Here is a 21,385-nt window from a genome sequence, read left to right on the forward strand (position 1 = left end):
ACAGATAAAATGCCCACACACATATGGTGCACAGATGATGGACACAGATAAAATGCCCACACACATATGGTGCATAGATGACACAGATAAAATGCCCACACGCATATAGTATTTTTTCATCTTTAAAAAAAAAATAAGCAAAAAATGGGCAGTGTCGGCCCACATCTTTAATCCCAGCACTCAGGAGGCAGAGAGTGAATTTGAGGCCAGCCTGGTCTATCAAGCTAATTCCAGGACAGCAAGGGCTACAGGGAAACCCTGTCTCAAAAAGCAAACAAAAATCATTAAATTTGAAGCCAGGTGGTACATGCCTTTAAGCCTAGTGCTTGGAAGGCAGAGGTGGTGAATCTCTGAGTTCAGGACAGCCTGGTCCACAGAAGGAGTTCCAGGACAGCCAGGGCTGTTACACAGAGAAACCTTGTCTCAAAAACTAAAAAGCCAAACAAACAAAAAACACCATAGTTAACAAAATAAGACAAGGAAATACATGATTACAATTCCAGAAAATCAAGATTGGACATCAAACACACACACCACCCAAACTCTCTTCATATCCTTTCTCCAATGTGAAATGAAGGTACTTGTAATTAACCAGGGTCTGGTAAATTATAGTTAAGAGGCTAAATTCTTTTTATTGGAATCCAGCCACTCCATTTTTGTTTCTGTATTATCTATGGCTATTTCCAGAAACAACAGACTAACAGCAGGGCTAAACACAGAATACAGGTCTCTATGAGACCATGGGTCCCACAAACTCTAAAATATTTACTGTTTGTTCCTTTAAAGGATTAAACTCCCAACTCAATTCTAAGCCAACACACAAGGAAAATATGGTTTGAAAATACACAATTAAGAACATCAATATAATATAATCTCAAGATACTCTATAAGATTACCTCGTGTCCAATGCCTAGTTATCCGCTAATTTTCCTTTTTCCTGACACCTTTATAACCTTAAAATTGAACAAGAGCTGACATCTGAGGTCAGCAGCTAGGTTCTTAGTTATGAAACTCCTAAGTCTGAAATTCCTAGCATTTCCAGCACTGTAGATATTCTAGACTTTAACCTTATTCCAAACTCATGACACACCCTGAGAACTGGCACCTTGTGGTAATGCAGAAGTGGCCAAGGAATCTGACAGCTAAATACAGAACAGACACAAGGAGCCTAGGAATAACAAAGGAAAAAAGAAGAAAAGCTGTAAGTCTATCCAAAAGAACAATCACACTCCTGTCTCACAGTCTAAGTGCCCTAATATAGAGTGACCCTCTAAGGAGACATTGGATATGCTAAACAAAATGGGCTAAATTCTCTCCCTTCAACCACAATTAAAGATTACACTTCCAAAGTGAGACCAGGCAGTGGTGGCTAACACCTCTGATCCCGGTACCCTGCTGAGACAGGCAGAATGAGTTCCAGGACAGTCAGGGCCACACAAAAATAACCTGCCTCAGAAAAACAAACAACAAAAACATTTAGTTTCATGTCTACCTTTGTGCTATTATAAACTATCACCTATTTTGCATATCACCACTGCATTCTCATTTTCAGATTACGTCCTCTTGAAGTAGTTTATGCTCATGCCAGGTGAATGTTACCACTCATTTCTTCTTAGAGAATAAGCTGTTAAGATTATTAACAGGGGACTCCAGTGTTCCACCCTACCCCTTCTACTAAAACCATCTATTCTGCCTTCTAACCCAGATTTAAGCATCTTTTCATGAAATCATGGTTTGTCTGAAAGTAAAATTTTCATGAGAAATTACAATGGAAATCTGAAAGAATAAAGGAATGATAATTCAAAAAGACTCGTTCTAATGAGAAAGAGTAAAAAAGAACAGATTCCAGTTTTAGCTTAGCAAAACCACAGCAAACTCATGGTTCCACTTAGTGAATAAGTCTGAAAAAACATAAAGTGGAAAGCAGATTATAGTGGTATTTTTTTTTGTTTGTTTTAATAAAGCTTGCCTGAAGATCAGAGTGCAGATCTAAGCCACTACTCAGCCACAAAAATCAAGCAATGGTGGCACACACCTTTAATCCCAGGACTAGGGAGACAGAGGCAAATGGATCTCTGTGAGTTCAAGGCCACTCTAGGCTACACAAGATTGAGTCTGTCTAAAAGAGAAACTGAGCTCACACAAAGGTGATCCCTGCATTTGGGATCACATGCCTTTATAAGGCCAGCACTAGCAGGTGGAGACAGGAGCGATATGGCTGGGCAGAGAGGGGAATATAAAGGGAGAAGAGACAGGAACTCAGTAGTGTGGAGTCTGAGGTTGGTGGAGAGTACTGAAGGATCACCCTTTTGGTCTGAAGATTTGGTAGAGGTAAAAGGTCTCTCTAGTGGTTTGCTGCTTTGCTTTTCTGATCTTCAGATTGAACCTCAATTATCTGTTTCTGTTTTTATTATTCATGTTACACAGATAAGCAGTTACAAATGTATTTTACAGGGATTAGTTAACAAATCCAACAGAAATAGCTTGTTACTATTTCTAGTCATAATTAGGCAATAGAATAGAAAGAACATAGATTCTGGGGTCAGATAGACTTCAGTTCAAATCTTGGTTTGACTACTTTGTAAAACTCTGCCAAAAGAAAAATTTCTAGATTCTTGTGTTTCTCTAACATGCTTAAAGACCCAGGTTCTTTCCTAATATTTGATAGACATCAAACAAGAAAAGGTATTGACAAAAGTTTTCAATTAAAAACTAATCTTGGGTTGGAGAAATGATTCCATGAATAAACATGTCTTGTCACATAAGCATGACAACTGGAGTTTGGATTCGCAGAAATTACATAAAAGCTGAGCAGGTGAGGCAGCATTAGGGAGGTAGAGACAAGAATACTTGGCGTAAGCAGGCTACCTAGACTAGCTCAGTCATTGAGCTCAGTAAATAAAGTGGAGAGCGATCCAGAGAGACATGTGATGTCCTCTAGCCTCCAAATAGGGACGCGGGAGCACATGTGAACATACATACACACAAAACAATAATAACAATAATCATCTTTAGGGCTGGGTTACGGTTTCATGCTAGAATACTTGCCTAAAAATGCATGAGGTCCTGGCCTCAATCACCAATATTGCAAAAATAGAAATAAACCCAAAATGGTTATTCTCAAGCAATTTTAGCATTGTTTCTTTATATAAAACAGCTATAAAGATAAAGTAGCTCAGCTTTTATTTAATATCCATATGGGTTCCCAGGTTAACCAAAAAAGGGCAAGATTCTTGTAACAACATCAGCACTCTGCTTCCTTGTCTATTAACAAAATGTGTATGGTGAACTAACCAAGAGGTTGGATTAGCCCAGGTACACAACAGATCAAAGTTATTTCAACTAGTGTGTTATTAATGTAAATCTAAATATGAATGGGGGACCCTGTATTCCTAGTACCTTTCAGAGATAAAACCATCCGAGGACACCTGGGCTCCAAGTACTTCTTGAGGTCATCCCAGGCCTTTTTAATAGCAGCATAATGGTTAATGTATCTTCCTACATCTGAGTAAGTAGCTATGAAGAGAGATTTCCAGCACTGATTCTTCCGGGATTTCTCTTCCCTAAATAGATTTAAAAAACAAAACAAAACACACACAAGATTAAGAAAGCTTTTAAAATGATTTTTAGCACATCTTTTTTCTTTTCCTCTGCTTTTTGAGACAGGGTCATATATAGTAAAGGTTGGTCTTCAATTAGCTATGCACCTAAAGATAGCCTTGATTTTCATGCCTCTAGATGCCAAGTATTAGAATTAGAACTAGAATTAGAAATGTGTACCATAAACTTAGCTTAGCACATAATTTTTGATACTTACCAACACATCTTTAATGGAAGTTTGTAGTAACTCTGCCTTTTTATTTTCTTAATTTATTTTAGCTACAAAGAGAACTAGATAATGAGAAGTGATAGACCAAAAACTTTAATAGTTACTACTATTCTGTCATGGTAGGGTTATTTATCAGTCATTACTTTCTACATAATTTTCCCCCAAGTTTCCCATTTCTTAACAAAATATGTGAATAGTATATCAGTATAAATTTCAATTTACTCCTAAAAATACATCAGTTAAAAAAACAAACTTTTTTGAGACAGTCTCATGGCTGACATGAACTATGAGTCCCCGGCCTCTAGGTTACAAGTGTGTGCTACGGAACCTGGACTCAATTATAAATACAAAAAGCACAAGTAGTTGTCCCATTTTTGAGAATATTTAGAACCCAATGGCATTATATTGCTCTAGCACATCTACATTGATCAAGCCAGAGAATCTTAAAACAAATACATGATTCATTATCTTTTCTTGCTTTAATTATACAAACATTTATTGTCTACTTGCCTACTAAGAACATTAAAAAATGTACTTTTCTCCCCTTCAAAAAGTGGATAGTCTAATCATGAACAAAGAATAAAATGTTAACAGAGGATAAGCAACCACAAAGGGTACTTGAAAGTACTATCAAATGGGCTTAGATCTTTTCCTACAGAAGATGCAGAGCCACTGAGGGCTTAAGGGGAAGTTGAAAGGGGAGAGTTGAGGCTGTGGTTTAGGATGCTGCGGTAGACTTAAGGGAGAAAACCAGGGCCATTCCAGATCATTCCAGAAGACTTAGGGAGGTTCTGAAGCTGGAGAGAGGTCATAGACTGAAGAACGCTGTGGTACCCAGGTGGGATGAGTGCGGGTGGAGACTGGACGTGCTAAGCTAGGGATTCAGGTGAGCGCAGGGATAAAGAAAGACTTAGGATGACTCCTGACTCTGGCCTGGGTTCACGGATGGGTGCTACAATGAAAACTAGAAATGTAGAATCAAAGGTTTAGATATAAAGGAACGAACAAATCAGAGAGCAGAGGTCATTTTGGTTTTTTGAAACACTACATGTAGTTCAGGTTAGCCTCAAACTCAGAATCCTCTACGACGGTCTCACAAGTGCTACACTCCAGGTACATACCACCACACCTGACTCCAGGAGTACGCTTTGTTTGGTTTCAGTTTGGTTGGGGGAAGGGGCGCAAGGAGGGCATAAAGCATCTTTTTGTTAATATGTATCATTAACATAAATATGTACAGCTATCAACAAGGCTGGGGTTGTAAGGCAACTGCAGAACGCTTGCCTAGCATGAGTGAGGTCCTGGGTACAATACCCAGCACTGTAAAAATTGAGCTTGGGATTTTTTTTTAAAGTCTTGAGAAACCCTGTCTCAAAACAAACAAAACAAAACAAAAAATAGTCTTTAGTTCTATACCTTTAGAAGTTATTTATGGAAACTCTATATTTCCAAATTCTTATACCTCGAGTTCGTGATTTATAGATTTTACAAATGCCCCAAAGTGAAAAATGAGGATATACTGACACTTAGAATTCCTCCTTCCTCATTCTTCCTCCTCCCAATGCTTGACAGCTGTTACTAACTTTTCCCCTGGTAGAACTAACGCTTTCAGCTTCAATAATATACTTAGTTCAAGGCCAGATTGGTCTACAAAGCCAATTCCAGGAAAGCCAGGGCTACGTAGAGAAACTCTGCCTTGAAAAACCGAAGTATATTATATACTAAATATATATTAACTATATTAATTATATATACACATATATACATACACTTAGAACCTATAGTTCTCTACCAACTTTAGCAGTCCTGACTTCCCACAACTGAAGAAATATGTTAGGTATTCCTGCCTTTCCTTCTACTTCTCCTAAATCTCACTGTCATCTACATTTTATTCTGGCAATGTGGTAACTTTGACTGGACCACTAGCAGGAACTAGGGCTGGAAAGGAAAACCAGTGCATGGTAGTAGTATGGTAGTCAAAGGTCAGGATTCAAAACTATATATTCTACACTAGGGAAGGGGAGATAGAAGGGGGAGTCAGAGCATCACTGGAAAACAGAGTTAACTAGAAAGGGAAGTATTAGTAGACAATGGCTACAGTTTACTACAACTTACTATGTTGTATAACTATAAAGAACTAAAAAGAAGATGGTAGAAAACTCCAAATACAGTAAAATGATACACACTTAAGGAGCAGGAAATACTAATTAGCCTGACTTATTATACACTGTAAATGTGTACTGAATTACACTTTATCCCATAAACATGAGCAATTATTGAGTATCAGTAAAAATTACTCTAGTGCAGCAATTCTCAACCTGTAGGTCATAACCCCTTTGGGGGTTAAATGACCCCTTCACAGGGGTTGCCTAAAACCAACCCACATATCAGGTATTTACATTATGATTCATAACAATAGCAAAGTTACAGTTATGAAGTAGCTATGAAAAAAATTTTATGATTGTAGGCCATCACAACACGAGAAACTGTATTAAAGGGTCACAGCTTTAGGAAGGTTGAGAACCACTGCTCGAGTGCCAAGCGTGGTAGCTCACCCTTGTAATGCCAGCAAAGAGGCCGAAGCATAAGGACTGCAACAAGGTCAAGGCCAGCCCAGACAAGAGAATGACAACAATGAAAAACTTATTCTTAAAACAAAACAAAACACCTACACAATAGCCTACACCCGCAAAAGATCAAATGGTCACAGAATACTTACTCAGTTATCAGCCAGTATTTTTTGCAATGTCTTCTCCACAATGGATCATGAGTTGAAAGCTGGCTAAGTCTTCGACTGACATAGCAACAACTGGCAGGAACCAGATTCAATTAGTATAAAAGGAGGAAAAATTAAAAAGATTAAAAAAGTCATTGTTAAATTTTGTTTGATTCTCTTTATTTTTCCTATTTCCACTTACTACCTACATAGCTGTAATGCAGTATCTCTGAAAATTTATTTAATGTATGAGTTAATATAATTGCCCTGTGAGCAGTAAGGAGAAAGTAGCATACTGTCTCATATTCAAACTAAATTCCCGATAGAGTAATACAGTTTAATACAGCAGCCAAGCACATAAGTACCAAACCGTTAGGGCCTGGCAACAGGTTGGACACTTGGCAAAGTTGGACTGTACTGGGCAAGGAAAGAGCTGCAGTATGCTGGATGAGCCTGTAGACAAAAATAGTGTTCAACGCCACTCATTTCCACACACATCTATGGAGGAGTCATGTCACTGCTGCTTAAAATTCTCAATTGAAATCTGCTCTTACAAGAACTACATGATCTCACCAGACACCCTTCAGGCAGCCTGCCTGTTAGTCATTACCACCTTCAGCACAGCTTTCTCGTTTTTCTAGTTGAACAGGCCACACTATTGTTTACAGACCCCGAGCCTCTCAACACTGCTCCTTGCACCAGGACAGGACTGCACTCTGCCTCACTTCGGATCGCCCACCGAGGTAGTCACCTCAGCCTCCACGTCCCAACAGTACCACGTATGGATTCCTTCCTAACGACTGTTCTGCACTTACCTGTCTCCATCTTGTCTAAGACGGAAATGTATTTAAACTACATCTTTAAAAGATCATATTTCCAATTCACTATTGTATGCCTACATTTAACTGACACATGACAGGCACTCCATAATATTGATTGAACGAATGAATACAAAAATAAGCAATCCTTCCACTCTAGAAGCGCACACAGCTATGACGAACTGTAGCTGAAGGAAGATGGTGGGAGAGTAAGCTGAGCAGAGTGAGTGCTCCCGACAAGAAGCAGAGCCTACAAACAATGTGCGAGTGTGTGGTGTGCCGCCTGATGTCTGCTCTAGCTAGAGTGGACTGTGCAAAGACGATAATGGGGGAAGGCCTGAGAGGCCTTAGATAAGAAGCTAGATGATAAGGGCCTTAAATACTGCAGAGGTTCAGGGCACAGTCTGCAAACAGGGCTATGGCGGGCTTTTAAGAATGACAGCCAGGTTGTCTTCGGAAGATAACTCTGGCAGCAATCAAAGACAGAAGGCTGTCAAGATCAGTTTATAGCTGGAGAGTATTTCAGATGAATCAATTTGAGTAGGACAGCCTTTCTTACAGAAAAACTTTCTCTGCTTTAGTACAGGCTGAGTAGGGGAGAATGTGTTTTTTGGACAAACATTAAGTGTGAGCAGGTACGGTGGAGGCCATAACTGAAAATCCAGGACATACCTCTGCCACCACTAAGGTAGGCCAACCAACCTGTAACTCCAGAAAGTCCATACCTCTAAAAGGCCCCCAAACCCGAGGTCACAATCATCAAAGCGCCAGGATCCAGTAATCAATCAAAAAACTGGATTGATTTTTTTGTATCTTCCCCATAGGAGACGGCCTTTTTACCTCCTCTACAAACACACGAAAGCACAAGAAACCCTGGCCATGCTGTTAAGGATGTAAACAATCCTAACATGGGGGTGGGGTGACATGGAATGGGGTAAAAAGAGGGGCGCAGCTGCGCCGTTTCTTCCTTCAACGTAAACAGTCCCGTTCTCTGAAAGAATTGAGTTTTTGGCCACCCTCACTAGCATGCTCGGTGTTTCTTTTTGGAGCAAACGTTGATAATCTGGGAAACCCTGAGGTAACAGCAGTCAACCTGTAAGGCCTCACCGGAAGTCGGTGACAAAACACAAAATCCAACCACCCACCGTAAAAAGGAAAACTGACAGCCAAAAAAAGTCGCAAACACAAGAGAAAGTGCATGCTGCCGGTAACCACGGTGGCACCAGAGGGAGTCAGAAGGTCGCAGACCTCCTCGCGCGCGTTCTACATGCCCACGTGGGCTCTGGTCACCCAGGATCCCAGGCCCGACAGGGATGCTCGTGGGCCGGGACAGTGGCCTTTCCACGGCGCCAGACCAGGTCCCCAAGGGCCAGCGAGGGTCCGCGGCGTTCCGCACCAGGGAGCCACCTCTCTCCTCGGCAAACCGGCCTAGCCAAGGCTTGAGGGAGAGGGCGCGAAGTCCCCGGGAACCTGGGCAGGAGTGGGGCCTGGATGCCCAGCCCCCTCCTCCGCGTCTCCCCCCCCTAGCCCCCGCCGTGGCTCTGCAGGATAACGGCTGCCCTGCAGTCACCCCCTGGTGCGGAGGAAGCCCGCGTCCAGCCAGCGACCCTGGGCCTCCTTCCCTGCCTCCTTCGCCGCTTCCTTCCAAGTTCCCACCCCTGCCATGAGGCCGCCCCATTACTTGATCAGGTCCCTGTAGTCGACGAAGGATAAGATGAGCAGAAGGGGGTCGGTGGGCAGCGACTCCAGGGTCAGCGGCGCCGTCTCGGCCTCCACGGCAGCCATCTTGCCCGGCCCGCTGCAGCCTGGCACCACCCCGGCCCCGCCCCCGCCGCCCGAACCGTTCCTCGGCGCTAGCACAGGTTAGTTATGTAACTGTCGCCCTGCCCCGCCCCCTTGGGCCACGCCCACCCCGCGGCCTCTCTGCCCCGCTGGGCACTGCTGGCTGGCGCTGTGTCTGGTCCGCTGCTGCGCATTTCCCTTCCCATCCCGTCTCCTAAGGTTAGCTAGAACCCTGCCAATCGTTCCCGAGTCTTCTCTCTCTTCTTCCTGCCATTTTATATGTGCTATCCTCCAAGCCTCTCCCTAAACCTGACACTAATCATCCCGGGCCTTTGGGTCCCAAACCCATTACTTCATTTCCAATCCAAGACCTTCAGTTGCCTGACTCCTCCGCCCCACCCCCATCCACACTCTGCTTTGCGGCTCTGAGCCCTTTCTACTTCTACTGAAGGAATGGCAGAGACACACAAGGAAAGGCACTCCAACTTCAAAATAATCGGGAGGTTAGCATTCGACCACTGCCCACAAAGCAAAATGGACCTAAACATAAAAATAATTGGCCGGGCGGTGGTGGCGCACGCTTTTAATCACAGCACTCGGGAGGCAGAGACAGGCAGATTTCTGTGGGTTCGAGGCCAGCCTGGTCTACAAGAGCTAGTTTCAGGACAGGCCTCAAAGGTACAGAGTAACTGAACAGGTGGGGAAGAGGGGAGGACAACAGAAAAAAGAAAAAAAAAATCCCTGGGTAAATTCCTTATCTAGATATCCAACAAATGTTAATTTTGAAAGCCTTTACCCACATCCCGGAGAAAGTTTCTACCAACTAATTAGTGTAAAATTATCAAATATGCATCTTTTCCATCAAGTACTAGGAAACTCATGTTTAGGACAAGTAATTTAATTATTTTTATCCCCAATTTGTAAGATTTCTCTACAAATGTTTTAATCCTCTCCCCCAGTAAAACCTTCCAGTAATTTGAGTCAGGTGGAGGCAGCTGCCCTGAGGGACCTTTAATCCCCTCACTGCGGAGTTCAAGGCCAGCCTAGTCTACTAGAGTTAGTTCCAGGACAGCCACGGCTATTACACAGAGAAACCTTGTCTCTGAGGAAAGAAACAAAACAAAACAAAAAAACACTTTCCAGTAATTTGATGACCTGGAGCAGTGACCCCCACCCACCACCAACTTTTTTTTTTATTTCATTGTAGTCAATTGAATTGAGGCAATGAGGAAATTTCCACCAATGGGGAAAGACACAGTCACTACCTGAATTAGCATAAAAACCCGATAACCAGAAGCCCTGCCTGAGTCTGAGGTGCTGGCTCTTCTGAGCACACCCTCTTTATCTAGAGGAAACTTACCTTGTGCAGACACGGTAGCTGGATTGGTGGGCTCTGTCTTTGAGACCTCAACCTTATTTCTAACATTGGCCCAGAGGATATGCTCTCTCCTGCCCCTCTGATGAGTTTCAAATTTTCAGCCTGAGAGTAAACTGTATGGAAAAGGAATTTTTAAATTTGTATTCTATAAATCCAGATTGAGTTCCACAAGCGTGAGGGGCTGAACTGACTGGGACCACTGCAGGACCGGAAGAGGCAGTTTTTCAGCAGGACCGGAAGAGGCGGTTCTTCAACTTTGTAAAGCTGATAACAAGGTGGGCGTGGGAGAAGGGGTGGGGTGGTGGACGGAGGAGCGAATTCTCCTTTATGTTGGTTTCACAAGGGCTGTGTGTGGAGAGACTTGAGAGATCCGAAAGACCTGGACTTCGTGTACCAGGCACTTCCGTCACTAGTAGCGAGATGGAGCATTAGCTCTCTGTATCTAAGTTCTGGGAACTGGTCCTCCTCCTCTCTGAGACCACCCCTCCTATCGTGAGTTAAAGATAATAACCTTTGCTAATAAACGTTGATTTCCCAAGCTTGTGAGTACAACAGTCACCACATTTCCTTGGTGACTGTAAATATCCTAAAGAAAGTTTCCCTTCTTAAAATCACATTTATTTTTGTACTGTGTATGCATTTGAGTGGGGGAAGGTATGTGTGTGAGCAGACATGGAGGTCAAGGATACCTCGTTGGAATCCATTCTCTCTTGTCAGGCTTGCTAGCAAGTGCTTTCATTACCTAAGCAGTTTCACCCCTGGAGAAAGTTTCTCTCACGTACTTGGAAAAGTAGATATAATCTCCCTCAGCCCCTACAATAGTGCACTTTCTCAATTCATTAATGCTTTTATGATCCCTCCCTCTGCCCAGAAAAGCAAAACATCCACTGCCTATATTCCTATACACCCAGGTGAGGGGACACTTTTTCGGGGATGCAGCTGCCTTCTTCCATGCTTCTGGAAATAATCCTTCGTTCACACTCCTTAAGCAAAGCCAATAAACTCACTGGCTCACTAACCTATATTTAAATGGAATAATTTCATTTGTCTATGCCCTATCTGAGGAAAAAGATGGAGTAACCAAGAGAAATGTTACTTTAACGCAATATATTTAGAAATGAAAATGAATGCCAAAAATCTATACTGGAGAAAATGGCAAAGCAGGATCGCACAGTGCCATATTAAAGCATCAGGTAGACAAGGATAAGGTGTACCCTTGAATACATGATTCATTTCCCCTGCCCAAAAAGTCAAAGTGAGTCCTCTGTTAAAGGCCTTGCTTTTCACAGATAGGTAGGCTCAGAAGTCCTAACAGGGACTCATGCCGCCAGTTCCTGTCTTGTCTCATGGAAAGTGTTGTGGGATTACCAGCTCCTCCCACCAGGCCCAGGCTCTGTTTTTCTATCCAACGTGATAGGGGGAAGTAGAGATGATTGGGGGAGCAACATAGGTGAACAGGATCCACAAGAGCCCATCCTTTCCTGGAATGTGGCTTCCTATTGCCCCTCTCTACTACCCCCAATAATGGCTGAACAAAGGAGCAAGAGAGCTCACAGGACTGAGTTCTCTGGGTCTTCTATTATAAAGACAGAAGGAGGTGTACCTTGGTCTGAGTGGGGATAACTATCCCCCAAGATGGCTAATTGTTTAGAAAGCTGTTCTCTAAAGGACACAGATGAATGTCAGTATCTTCTTGCCATTATAATGCCTTTGGCAAATCTGCAAGCGCAAGCTTCTGAATGAAGTGGCCATATGCAGATTTAAGTTTCTCCTCTTCTCTGGAGTAGTCTATCCTCGATGCTTTTGATATATGTTCCCCTTAGGACTCCACTGCTACCTTGTATATGACAGCAGGTAACGTCCCACTTGGTTTTGACCCCCTTGGCTTCACTGGCTTCAAAGTTTCTATTGTGTGTTCCAGTAAGATCCTCACGCATCAACCCATAATTCCTGCCTTACCGTGGACACGCATCTGGGCCCTGAAGACTAGGAAGCACTGGCAGGAGCATACTACTGGGTCTGTTCTTTCGAATGTGGAAGGGTCACCCTGTAACAGTTGGCTGGGGACAGACACATCCAAATTGCCCTGGAGAGCACTCGAGATTGTGTCAGGTTGACAACTACAGCTAACTAGAAGACTGAATAAATTACTAAATTTTAAAGAAAACCAAAATCATATGAAAGTTTGAGGCAAAAGAGGGGAATGTACTCTTACTATATGCTTTTATTTATTTTTAAAGGATTGATTTTCCCTTCCTAAAATGTCTAAAAGAACTTGCTTGGAGGTGGGGCAGGCGATGAACAGATGCCAAGCTCTAGATTCTAGAACAGTGATTCTCAACCTTTCTAATACTGGGACCCTTTAATAGAGTTCCTCATGCTGCAGTGTCCCCCACGGGTAAGATATTTAATTGCTACCTTATAACTGTAACTTTGCTACTGTTAAATATCTGATATGTGACCCCTGTTCAATCCCAAAGGGTAGAGTCCCACAGGTTGAGAACCACTGCTCTAGAAGGCATGGCTCCTTCTAAAATGTTATTTTTTTGGTGACCTTTCTCCATATGTAAAACACCAACTTTTGGCAACCATGAGCATTTTCTGGAATTTATTGTATTTTGCTCTTTCCAACCTAGGGGCACCTCTCAGTGGAAGAAGAAAGCTGGAAGCTAGGGTCGATTGGGGGAGGATATGAAATATGGCCGTGGAGTCAGGTGCCTTGTGCGCTGTTGTCCCAAACCCCCGGTTTCTATTTCCATCACACAGTACTGGAGTTGTATACACCCGGCCCCTGAACTGCAGGTACATGAAGGTTGTGTACCAACTGCAACCTTATCTCAGTGCTGAGGGATTTCCGCACCCTCTTGATTGTAATGAGGTAGCGCATGTGCGTGAGAGGCCAGAAATGAGCAGAAGGGAGGATCACCATTAGGACACCATCACCTGGACTGAAAGGCGGCTGGGGATTAGTCCTCCTCAGCAGAGCCCAGGAAAATCCAGGAGTGGATTGATGCTTTATGGCCGAAAGCACGTAGGATAAAAGTACAGGGGTGGCTGAAGATTGGGGGCCGCCACTGATGCTGAAAAAGCAGCCCAGTGGATGGATCATGCAAAACCGTGGCATGGATTTAGCTGCTCTTGTGGAACACAGCCAGTTCCTGGCTAGTGAGAAGCATGGGAAGGGCGTAAGAGGATTAGAGGCGGAATGGTAGCAACTACTCAAACTGAATCCTGGAACTGGGTTGGTTTGAGCTCTCTTTGGCAGAGACTTAAGTATTTCTGAATTCACTAAACAAATGGGTTATTTTGCTTTTTTTTCTGGCGCCCAAGAATATAACCCTCTTGGCCAGGTGCTGGGCTGGGGGTGGTGATAGTCTTGCCAGTTAAATACATTTTAAGTGTTTCCTGTTAACTGTTTCTAACATAGTGGATTGAGAGTGTGTCCAAGAATGACTTGTAATCCAAAAGCCTACAACACTGTATCACCGAAATGGTGTCTCCTACTAGAGAAGGGAGAAAGGCTATATCTCCATGCAAAAAAAAAAAAAAAAAAATGTGACACTGTCTAGGATGCTGAACACTGGCGCTCACCTGTTCAAAAGTCCTGTAGAGTCAGGGTGCTGGAATCCTACTGTGTCCTACTGAGACCTAAACAGGTAGAGAGCCATAGTTAATCCTGTGGTGACCAATGGTCTGTGCCAAGAGCGTAGCTAGGCTATATCTGTGCCATCAGAAACATTTGCTATTCAAACTTGGGTGGGCTAGTGTTTTGCTTTTATTTTGTTGTCAGTATTCTCCAGGAAAAAGGGAAAAATTGGTCTCTGCTTTTTTCTGTTCTCTCAGCTCCTTCACCACGCTGCTTTTCTTATTTTCTTATTTGGCTGTCTTGATCAGCCAATGGGATGTTCCAGGGAGCCCAGGGAAGGAGTGAGAAAAGATAATATTTACTCTCCATCTGTGAGGGGTTGGCTGTGCTTTCTGTTAAAAACACCTCCTGTTGGTGCAGTTTCCCATCTTTAGCTCCCAACTTCCGAGTCAGAAGGATCAGAGGGACAATATTTCCTTGCTAAAGCACCGGTTCAATTTCCTCACAGATGTCCAGGCTAATTCTTTACTGGGTTTTCGGGTATTTGTTCCACCAAACACAATGCAACCACCCAGCATTCCCTTGCGGGGCATTTACTTTAATAAGAATTATGGTTTGACTGCTTTAGCTTTCGTGATTTCAGCATTCAGAATTTTAATCTTTTGAGAATTCTAGACTTCGTGGATTTGGATCTTTCCTGAGGATTACAGTGTGCGGGATTATGACTGGGTACCACAGTTACTACCCTAGGGTCCTGGAAACTGACAGGAAAAGAAAAGACTTTGAAACCTCAATGCCGTGAAGAGGAACCACCTCTTCCATAGATTGTTGTGGAATATTTTTCTACACTGGAAAGATGTGTCTCTGCCTAAGATGCTTTCTAATTGGTTTAATAACAAGCTGAATAGCCAGTAACAAGGCAGGAGAGGATAGGCAGGATTTCTGGGGAGAGAGATGAAGAGGAGGAGGAGGAGGAATGCAGGCATGGGGATTTGGCCAGCAGACTTGGAGCAAGTCAAATGTACTGAGGACAGGTAAAAGCCACATGGCAGAATGTAGATTAATAGAAGCAGGTTAATCTGAGTTGTAAAAGCTAGTTGAGGATAAGCCTAAGATAAAGGCCAAATTTTTATAAGTAATAATAAATCTCCAGGTCATTATTTGTGGTCCGGTGGGCCAAAGAAAGTCTGGCTACAGTAGATAACAAAGGGTTCGTCTTCTGGTGTCTGAGGTGCAGACCCTGAACTTGATGTTGTGATTTCTGTGCTTGGATATCACAGCAGGTAACTCACAACAGATACTCAGAGCTCTGCATGTAGTATTGTCGGGTGTGCATGCAAGTTCCTGTGCATACTAAGAAACAAAAACTCCACTGAGCCAGACAATGGTGGCGCACACCTTTAATCCCAGTACTCGGGAGGCAGAGACAGGTAAATTTCTATGAGTCTGAGGCCAGCCTAATTTACAGAGCTAATTCCAGGACAGCTAGGGCTGTTACACAGAGAAACCCTGTCTTGAAAGCCCAAACTAAACACACACACACACACACACACACACACACACACACACACACACACACAAAACTACATTGAACTAGAAAAAACAACAACTAGGAAAGCCAGTTAAAAATGAATTCTTCCTAATCAACTATATTTTGTACATTGGGATAAAAATATCACACAAGACATATACTTTAAAAGTAGTCATTCTTTATCTAATATACTAGGCACACAAATAATCTGTCTCCTTCTCTAATTCTATTTCCCTAATGATTTGGTTCTTCTTTATGATTTCTTTTTGCTGAATTTGCCTGTAAATGGCTCCTATATAAAGTCTAAATTTCACAGACATTGTAATGGTTTATAATAGAATAATGATAGCATCAACTTATTTTATTTGTCTATTGAATATTCATTCACAAGAAAACATGTTCAATGATAGCATTAGGAGATGCTGTGCTAAGTGCTGGCTGTCACTAGTAGACTGGATATCAGTCACAAGGCCATCAATGATGAGCTACGGCAGTGAGGCTTTCCATAAACTGGCTGATTTCAGAACATGTTATTCCTAATTAGTGGTTGTTCTTTTCAAATAACAATCTTTTCCTTCCTTCAATATAAAAAATCAGGGCTGTTAATTGTCAGGTCTCCCTTTGGAGCTCGCCTCACCCAAACCTGCAGGTGAGACCACGTGAGAGTGTTCATACTTGTGTCTACAGAGATAATTTAAATAGCTTAAGTTTCAACTATTATGGTAGAAAAAAATAGCTCTAGTTACCAATAACTTAGAAATTGGTCAAAAAGGGCTGGAGAGATGGCTCAGAGGTTAAGAGCACTGCCTGATTTTCCACAGGTCCTGAGTTCGATTCTCACCAACTACATGATTGGTGGCTCACAACCATCTGCGATGAGATCTGATGTCTTCTAGCCTGCAGGCATACATGCAGGCAGAACACTGTATAAATAATAAATAAATAAAATCTTTTTTTTAAAGAAATCGGTTAAATAAACAGTTGAAGTCAAGGCATTTAGGGTACCCTAAAAGAATCCATAAAGGATATAGATAGTCATTCTAGAAGAAGTCCTGAATAGTGAGAACCTCTGTCTCCCAGATCAGTAGCTGAATCTTTTACTTAGGATATTACAACTGGTCCTTTAGAAACCTGAAATCCATACGTGGGCTAGGATCCATAAAATCTAAAGCCTTGAAAGGCAGAGATAGGATGAAGGTCTGTGAGTCCAGCACTCAGAGGCAGAATCAGTAGGAATTTTGCAAGTTCCAGGCCAGTCAGAGCTTCAGAAGATCCAGTTAATTTTTTTCTAAAAAAACAAAATCAAAACACAACAAGTCAAGGCCTGAAAAACAAGTGTTCTCTGAGAATGTGAGCAATATGTAAGAGAAACTCAGCTTATAAAATCCATGGGTTCCCACAACTGAGCAGATTATATAAAAGTGGGACCAGGGCAGGAGACAAGGTTATTGCTCTGCTATGTTCTTTACTTTGATGTCATTGGGAGAATGGAGAGTTCTCATGCCTGGGACGCCCAATGACTGTGGACACTGAATTTGCTGTGGATGGTTCCAAAGGTTTGGGGAAAAGTAGAAGTTGTGATTGAGTATGGCATGTGTAGTGGTTTGAAAGAAAATGGCCCCCAAAGGGAGTGGCACTATTAGGCTTTGCTGGAGTGGATGTGACCTTGTTGGAGGAAGTATGTCTCTGGGGTGGTAGGCTTTGAGGTCTCATATATGCTCAAGCCACACCCAGTGTCTCAGTCCACTTCCTGTTGCCTTCTGACCAAGATGTAGCCTGTACCATGTCTGCCTGCATGCTGCCGTGCTCCCCACTGTTATAATAATGGACTAAACCTCTGAAACTGTAAGCTGCACCTGATCAAATATTTTCCTTTGTAAGAGCTGACATGGTCATGGTGTCTCTTCACATCAATAGAAACCCTAACTAAGACAGAAGTTGGTTCCAGGGACTGGGGTGTTCTTGTGAAAGACCTGACCATGGTTTTGGTTTGGAGGAATTTGGACTTTGGGAGTTTGGGCTAGGAAAGCAGTGGAATGCTTTAAGTGCTGCTTCATGGGTGATCCCAGAAGAAGCATGGAAGACGGTGGTGCTAAGAGTGATTTGAACTGTGGGGGCTGCGTAGACCTTCCAGGGTGACTGCTTTAAGGTCACCTATCCTGCCCAGAACCCCACCCACTGCTCTGTAAGCAAGCCTAAACTCAAAATTCCCAGGTGAACTTTGGTGGAACTGAACTTTAGTTTGTCCTTGTGATCTTACCCACGCTAGACATTGCCCAATCCTCCCAAAGGGCAAATTTTCTCCAATAGATGACTAAGTAGGTTTTTGTCAACAAGGCTGATGGCTTGAGTTTGATCTCTGGAGTCCATGTGGTAAAAGAGGAGAGCTGGCTCCTACATGATGCCTTCTGACCTCTACATGTATGCTGTGGAGGGAACATGTGAACTCAAGCACACATTAAAACTAAATTAGAAAAACCAGGTCAGCGAACTTATTGAATACACCAAATCAAAGAAGGATGTAATGCCCTTGCCAGACCCCATAAGAAGGACCCCTAATACTGCCATGGCAAAGGTGACACCAAACCTGTCATCTGACCAAGGGAAGGACAAGCAGAAACTTTCAAGTGTCACTAGGGCTTCAGTCACAGCCATGGATACAGTGTACTTGGGTTCCCAGCTGTACCTCTATTCAGTGATCTAGACCTGTCCTACACCTCACCTCTTGGTCCCGCAGTCCTGTGTCTTGTCTCCCTTGGTCCCGCAGTCCTGTGTCTTGTCTCTCTTGGCCCGCAGTCCTGTGTCTTGTCTCTCTTGGTCCCGCAGTCCTGTGTCTTGCCCCTGTTGGTCCCGCAGTCCTGTGTCTTGCCCCTGTTGGTCCCGCAGTCCTGTGTCTTGCCCCTGTTGGTCCTGCAGTCCTGTGTCTTGTCTCCCTTGGTCCCGCAGTCCTGTGTCTTGTCTCTCTTGGTCCCGCAGTCCTGTGTCTTGTCTCCCTTGGTCCCGCAGTTCTGTCTCTTGCCTCTGTTGGTCCCACAGTCCTTGCCTCCACAGCCTCCAGGGTCCTGATAGAATGTCTACCTTTTGATTCAACAGTAACTACTTCTGAGACCCTGCAGAGAGGTGTCTTGGTGAACTGACACAGTTGCTCTCTGTTTCCCTAAGGTCCTTTCTTTCCAGGTCCCTTTTCTAGTGACTGAGTTTTACACAGTTCTGTGCTTGTGAGTTCTCAGAAAGATTAAGACGTGGTCTCCTGTGCTCTGGAGCTATCTTCCAGTGGGACAGCTGTAAACGTCAGTTTCTCTTGGGTTACTAAATGTTAGAGGGGTGCGGAATGCATCAGGCTGACTTCCTGCAAGATGCCCAGCCTGATCTTCCTGCTAAAAAAAATATCAACGCAAACCCATCCCATGGACTACCACCTTCCCTGGGGTACTTCACAAATATCGGCCACACCCATGCTTTGCTTTCTTATGGATTTTACACAGAATCCATTCTTATTTGGGCCTTCCCAGGCCTAAGAAAAAAGATACCTGCACTCTCAGGTGTTTTTTTGCTCTAAAGGCAGTAGGACCTGGGAGAATGGAGCCAATAAACCAGGCAGACTAAAGTCTCACATGATAGCCAGGTAATGTATGCTCTGAGAGATGAGTAGGGTCACAGGAGTAAAGAGTACAGTCACAAGGACAAGCTGCACGTGGTGGGGAAGCATGTGGCAGACCACCCACACATGGTGGACAAGCCCATGTGGAAGTCACACATGGCAAAAACATGTTTTTCCATAGAGGCAAATAAGTAACAGTTCCCAGTTGTAATAGATAATCTGAACTACACTCACTCTTACGGGCCACACCTGGAAGGAGCACAAGAACACATCCCGAGAACAATTTTGTGGTTGTGAATAAACTGAAGTCACAGACTCTTGTCTTGGCGTTTTCTCACAAGCGCTCAGAATTCTCACATGACTCCATTCTTGGACTGTGTCCAAGCATATAGGTATCTCTCTTCATGGACATTCAACTTGCTAAAGTCAGCTCTGAGACTTGTGGTCTTTAAGAGGTATCTGTACTATATTCATTGCTTTTCTTGTTAGTGTGTCCAAATATTTGGCAAGAAGAGACCCAAGAAATAAAGGGTTTGGTTTGGCTTACAGTTCGAGGAGAGACAGTCTATTATAGCCTGTGTGTTCTAGTTAGCCTCTCTGTTGCTGTGATACACACCATGACCAAAACATCTTGGGGAAGAAGGGTCTAATTTGACTTTCCTGCTACAGTCCATCATTGAGGGAAGCTGAGTCAGGAACTGAAGCAGAGACCATGGAGGAACTCTGTTCACTGCCTTGCCCAGAACCACTGCCCAGAACCCCGTGCTCAGGGACACAGACTTGTCCATAGGCTTATCTGGTGGAGGCAGTTCCTCAGCCGAGGCCCCCTCTTCCCAAATGTGTAGCATGAATTCTAGTTGGTATTAATAAATAAAACCCGGAGTCAGATATTAGGGGGTAAAAGCTGAGGGATGAAAGAAGCAGTGTGGCCAGCCACCAGAAAGACCTTTTACCTCTGCTAATGCTCAGACTAAAGGAATGATTCTGTCCTCAAACTGTCTCTTCAGACTTTGTCCTCTGACTGCAGGGGTGATCCTCAGACTGCACTGAATTCCTGGCTCCTTCCACTTTATATTCCTCTCTCCACCCAGCCAGATCACTTCTGTTTCCACCTCCCCAGTGCCTTGATTAAATGTGTGGGATCCCAAGTGCTGGGATCACCTTTGTGTGGACTCTGTTTCTCTTCTAGACAGACTCAATCTTCTGTAGCCCAGGTTGGCCTTGAACTAACAGAGATCCCTCGCCTCTGTCTCCAAGTCCTGGGGCTAAAGGTGTGTGCCACCACTCCATGACCTCTAGTGGCTTACCTCTGCACTCTGATCTTCAGGCAGGCTTTATTTATTAAAACATAAAATATCACTACACAAATGAATCTAGCTTATGTTAAGTTGACCAAAACTACAAAACAATAGCCCCTAAAAAAACCCAAACAAATGCAATAGCCAGCCCTGTAGAGAAGGCAAAGCTAATCACATTATGTCTGCAGGGAGAGATGCAAGTTGTCACCTGTGGTATAGTTTAACTATGTAAAGATATGTTTCAGTTGTTTATGGGGCAGAATGTTACTCTAACTTTGTGAAGGTGTGTTACATTTTTTTTCTGCTGCCTTTGTTAATAATGTAAAGATGTGCTACATTTGTTTCACCTTGCCTGCCTAAGGCACATGATTGATCTAATAGGTAGCTAAGAAGCAGAGAGTAATTGTTATGGTAAAAGTAAAACGCCACAGGTCCCCAGCAGGCAGTGGGCCACAAGACTACAGCGGGCTACAAAGGCAGCCAGTCCCACGAGGAGCCACAGCTGCAGCAGGTGAGAGACAAGACAGACAGGGTAGACACACCATGCAGAGTGAGGTTGGATATTTATTTAGTGGGTTATGGGGGGGGAAGAGAAAATGAAAATGGGAAATGGGAAAAGGAGGAAGAGGAGAGAAACAGAGAGAGGGGGAAGGGGGAGAAGTGGGGCGAAGGGAGAAAGGCAGAAGCTGTCTCTTAGGGAGAAAGCTGGAAAGGAAGAGACTCAGGCTGGAAGGAAGATCTGCTTGCCTCAGTGTGATGTGGGAGTGATTTCTTATTAATAAAGAAACTGCCTAGGCCCATTTCATAGGCCAACCCTTAGGTAGGCGGAGAAAACAGAACAGGATG

At 43.5% G+C, this 21,385-nt stretch overlaps 1 protein-coding gene across 2 annotated transcripts in view; it reads right to left on the reverse strand.

Moving 5' to 3' along the window:
* The window catches only part of Fbxo3 (F-box protein 3), a 30,202-nt gene extending 21,018 nt beyond the window's left edge, over positions 1 to 9,184 (reverse strand). For both annotated transcript variants that reach the window (XM_005364072.2, XM_013352689.2), the window contains exons 1-3: positions 9,045 to 9,184; positions 6,549 to 6,638; positions 3,400 to 3,563 (exon numbers count right to left, since the gene is read on the reverse strand). In XM_005364072.2, the coding sequence (XP_005364129.1) occupies positions 3,400 to 3,563; positions 6,549 to 6,638; positions 9,045 to 9,148 (358 nt within the window). In that variant the 5' untranslated portion in view covers positions 9,149 to 9,184. The remainder of the gene's footprint in view (positions 1 to 3,399; positions 3,564 to 6,548; positions 6,639 to 9,044) is intronic.
* Between the last annotated feature and the right edge of the window lie 12,201 nt (positions 9,185 to 21,385).

The sequence above is a fragment of the Microtus ochrogaster genome (assembly GCF_000317375.1).
Source record: "Microtus ochrogaster isolate Prairie Vole_2 chromosome 14 unlocalized genomic scaffold, MicOch1.0 chr14_random_1, whole genome shotgun sequence".
Taxonomy (NCBI): domain Eukaryota; kingdom Metazoa; phylum Chordata; class Mammalia; order Rodentia; family Cricetidae; genus Microtus; species Microtus ochrogaster.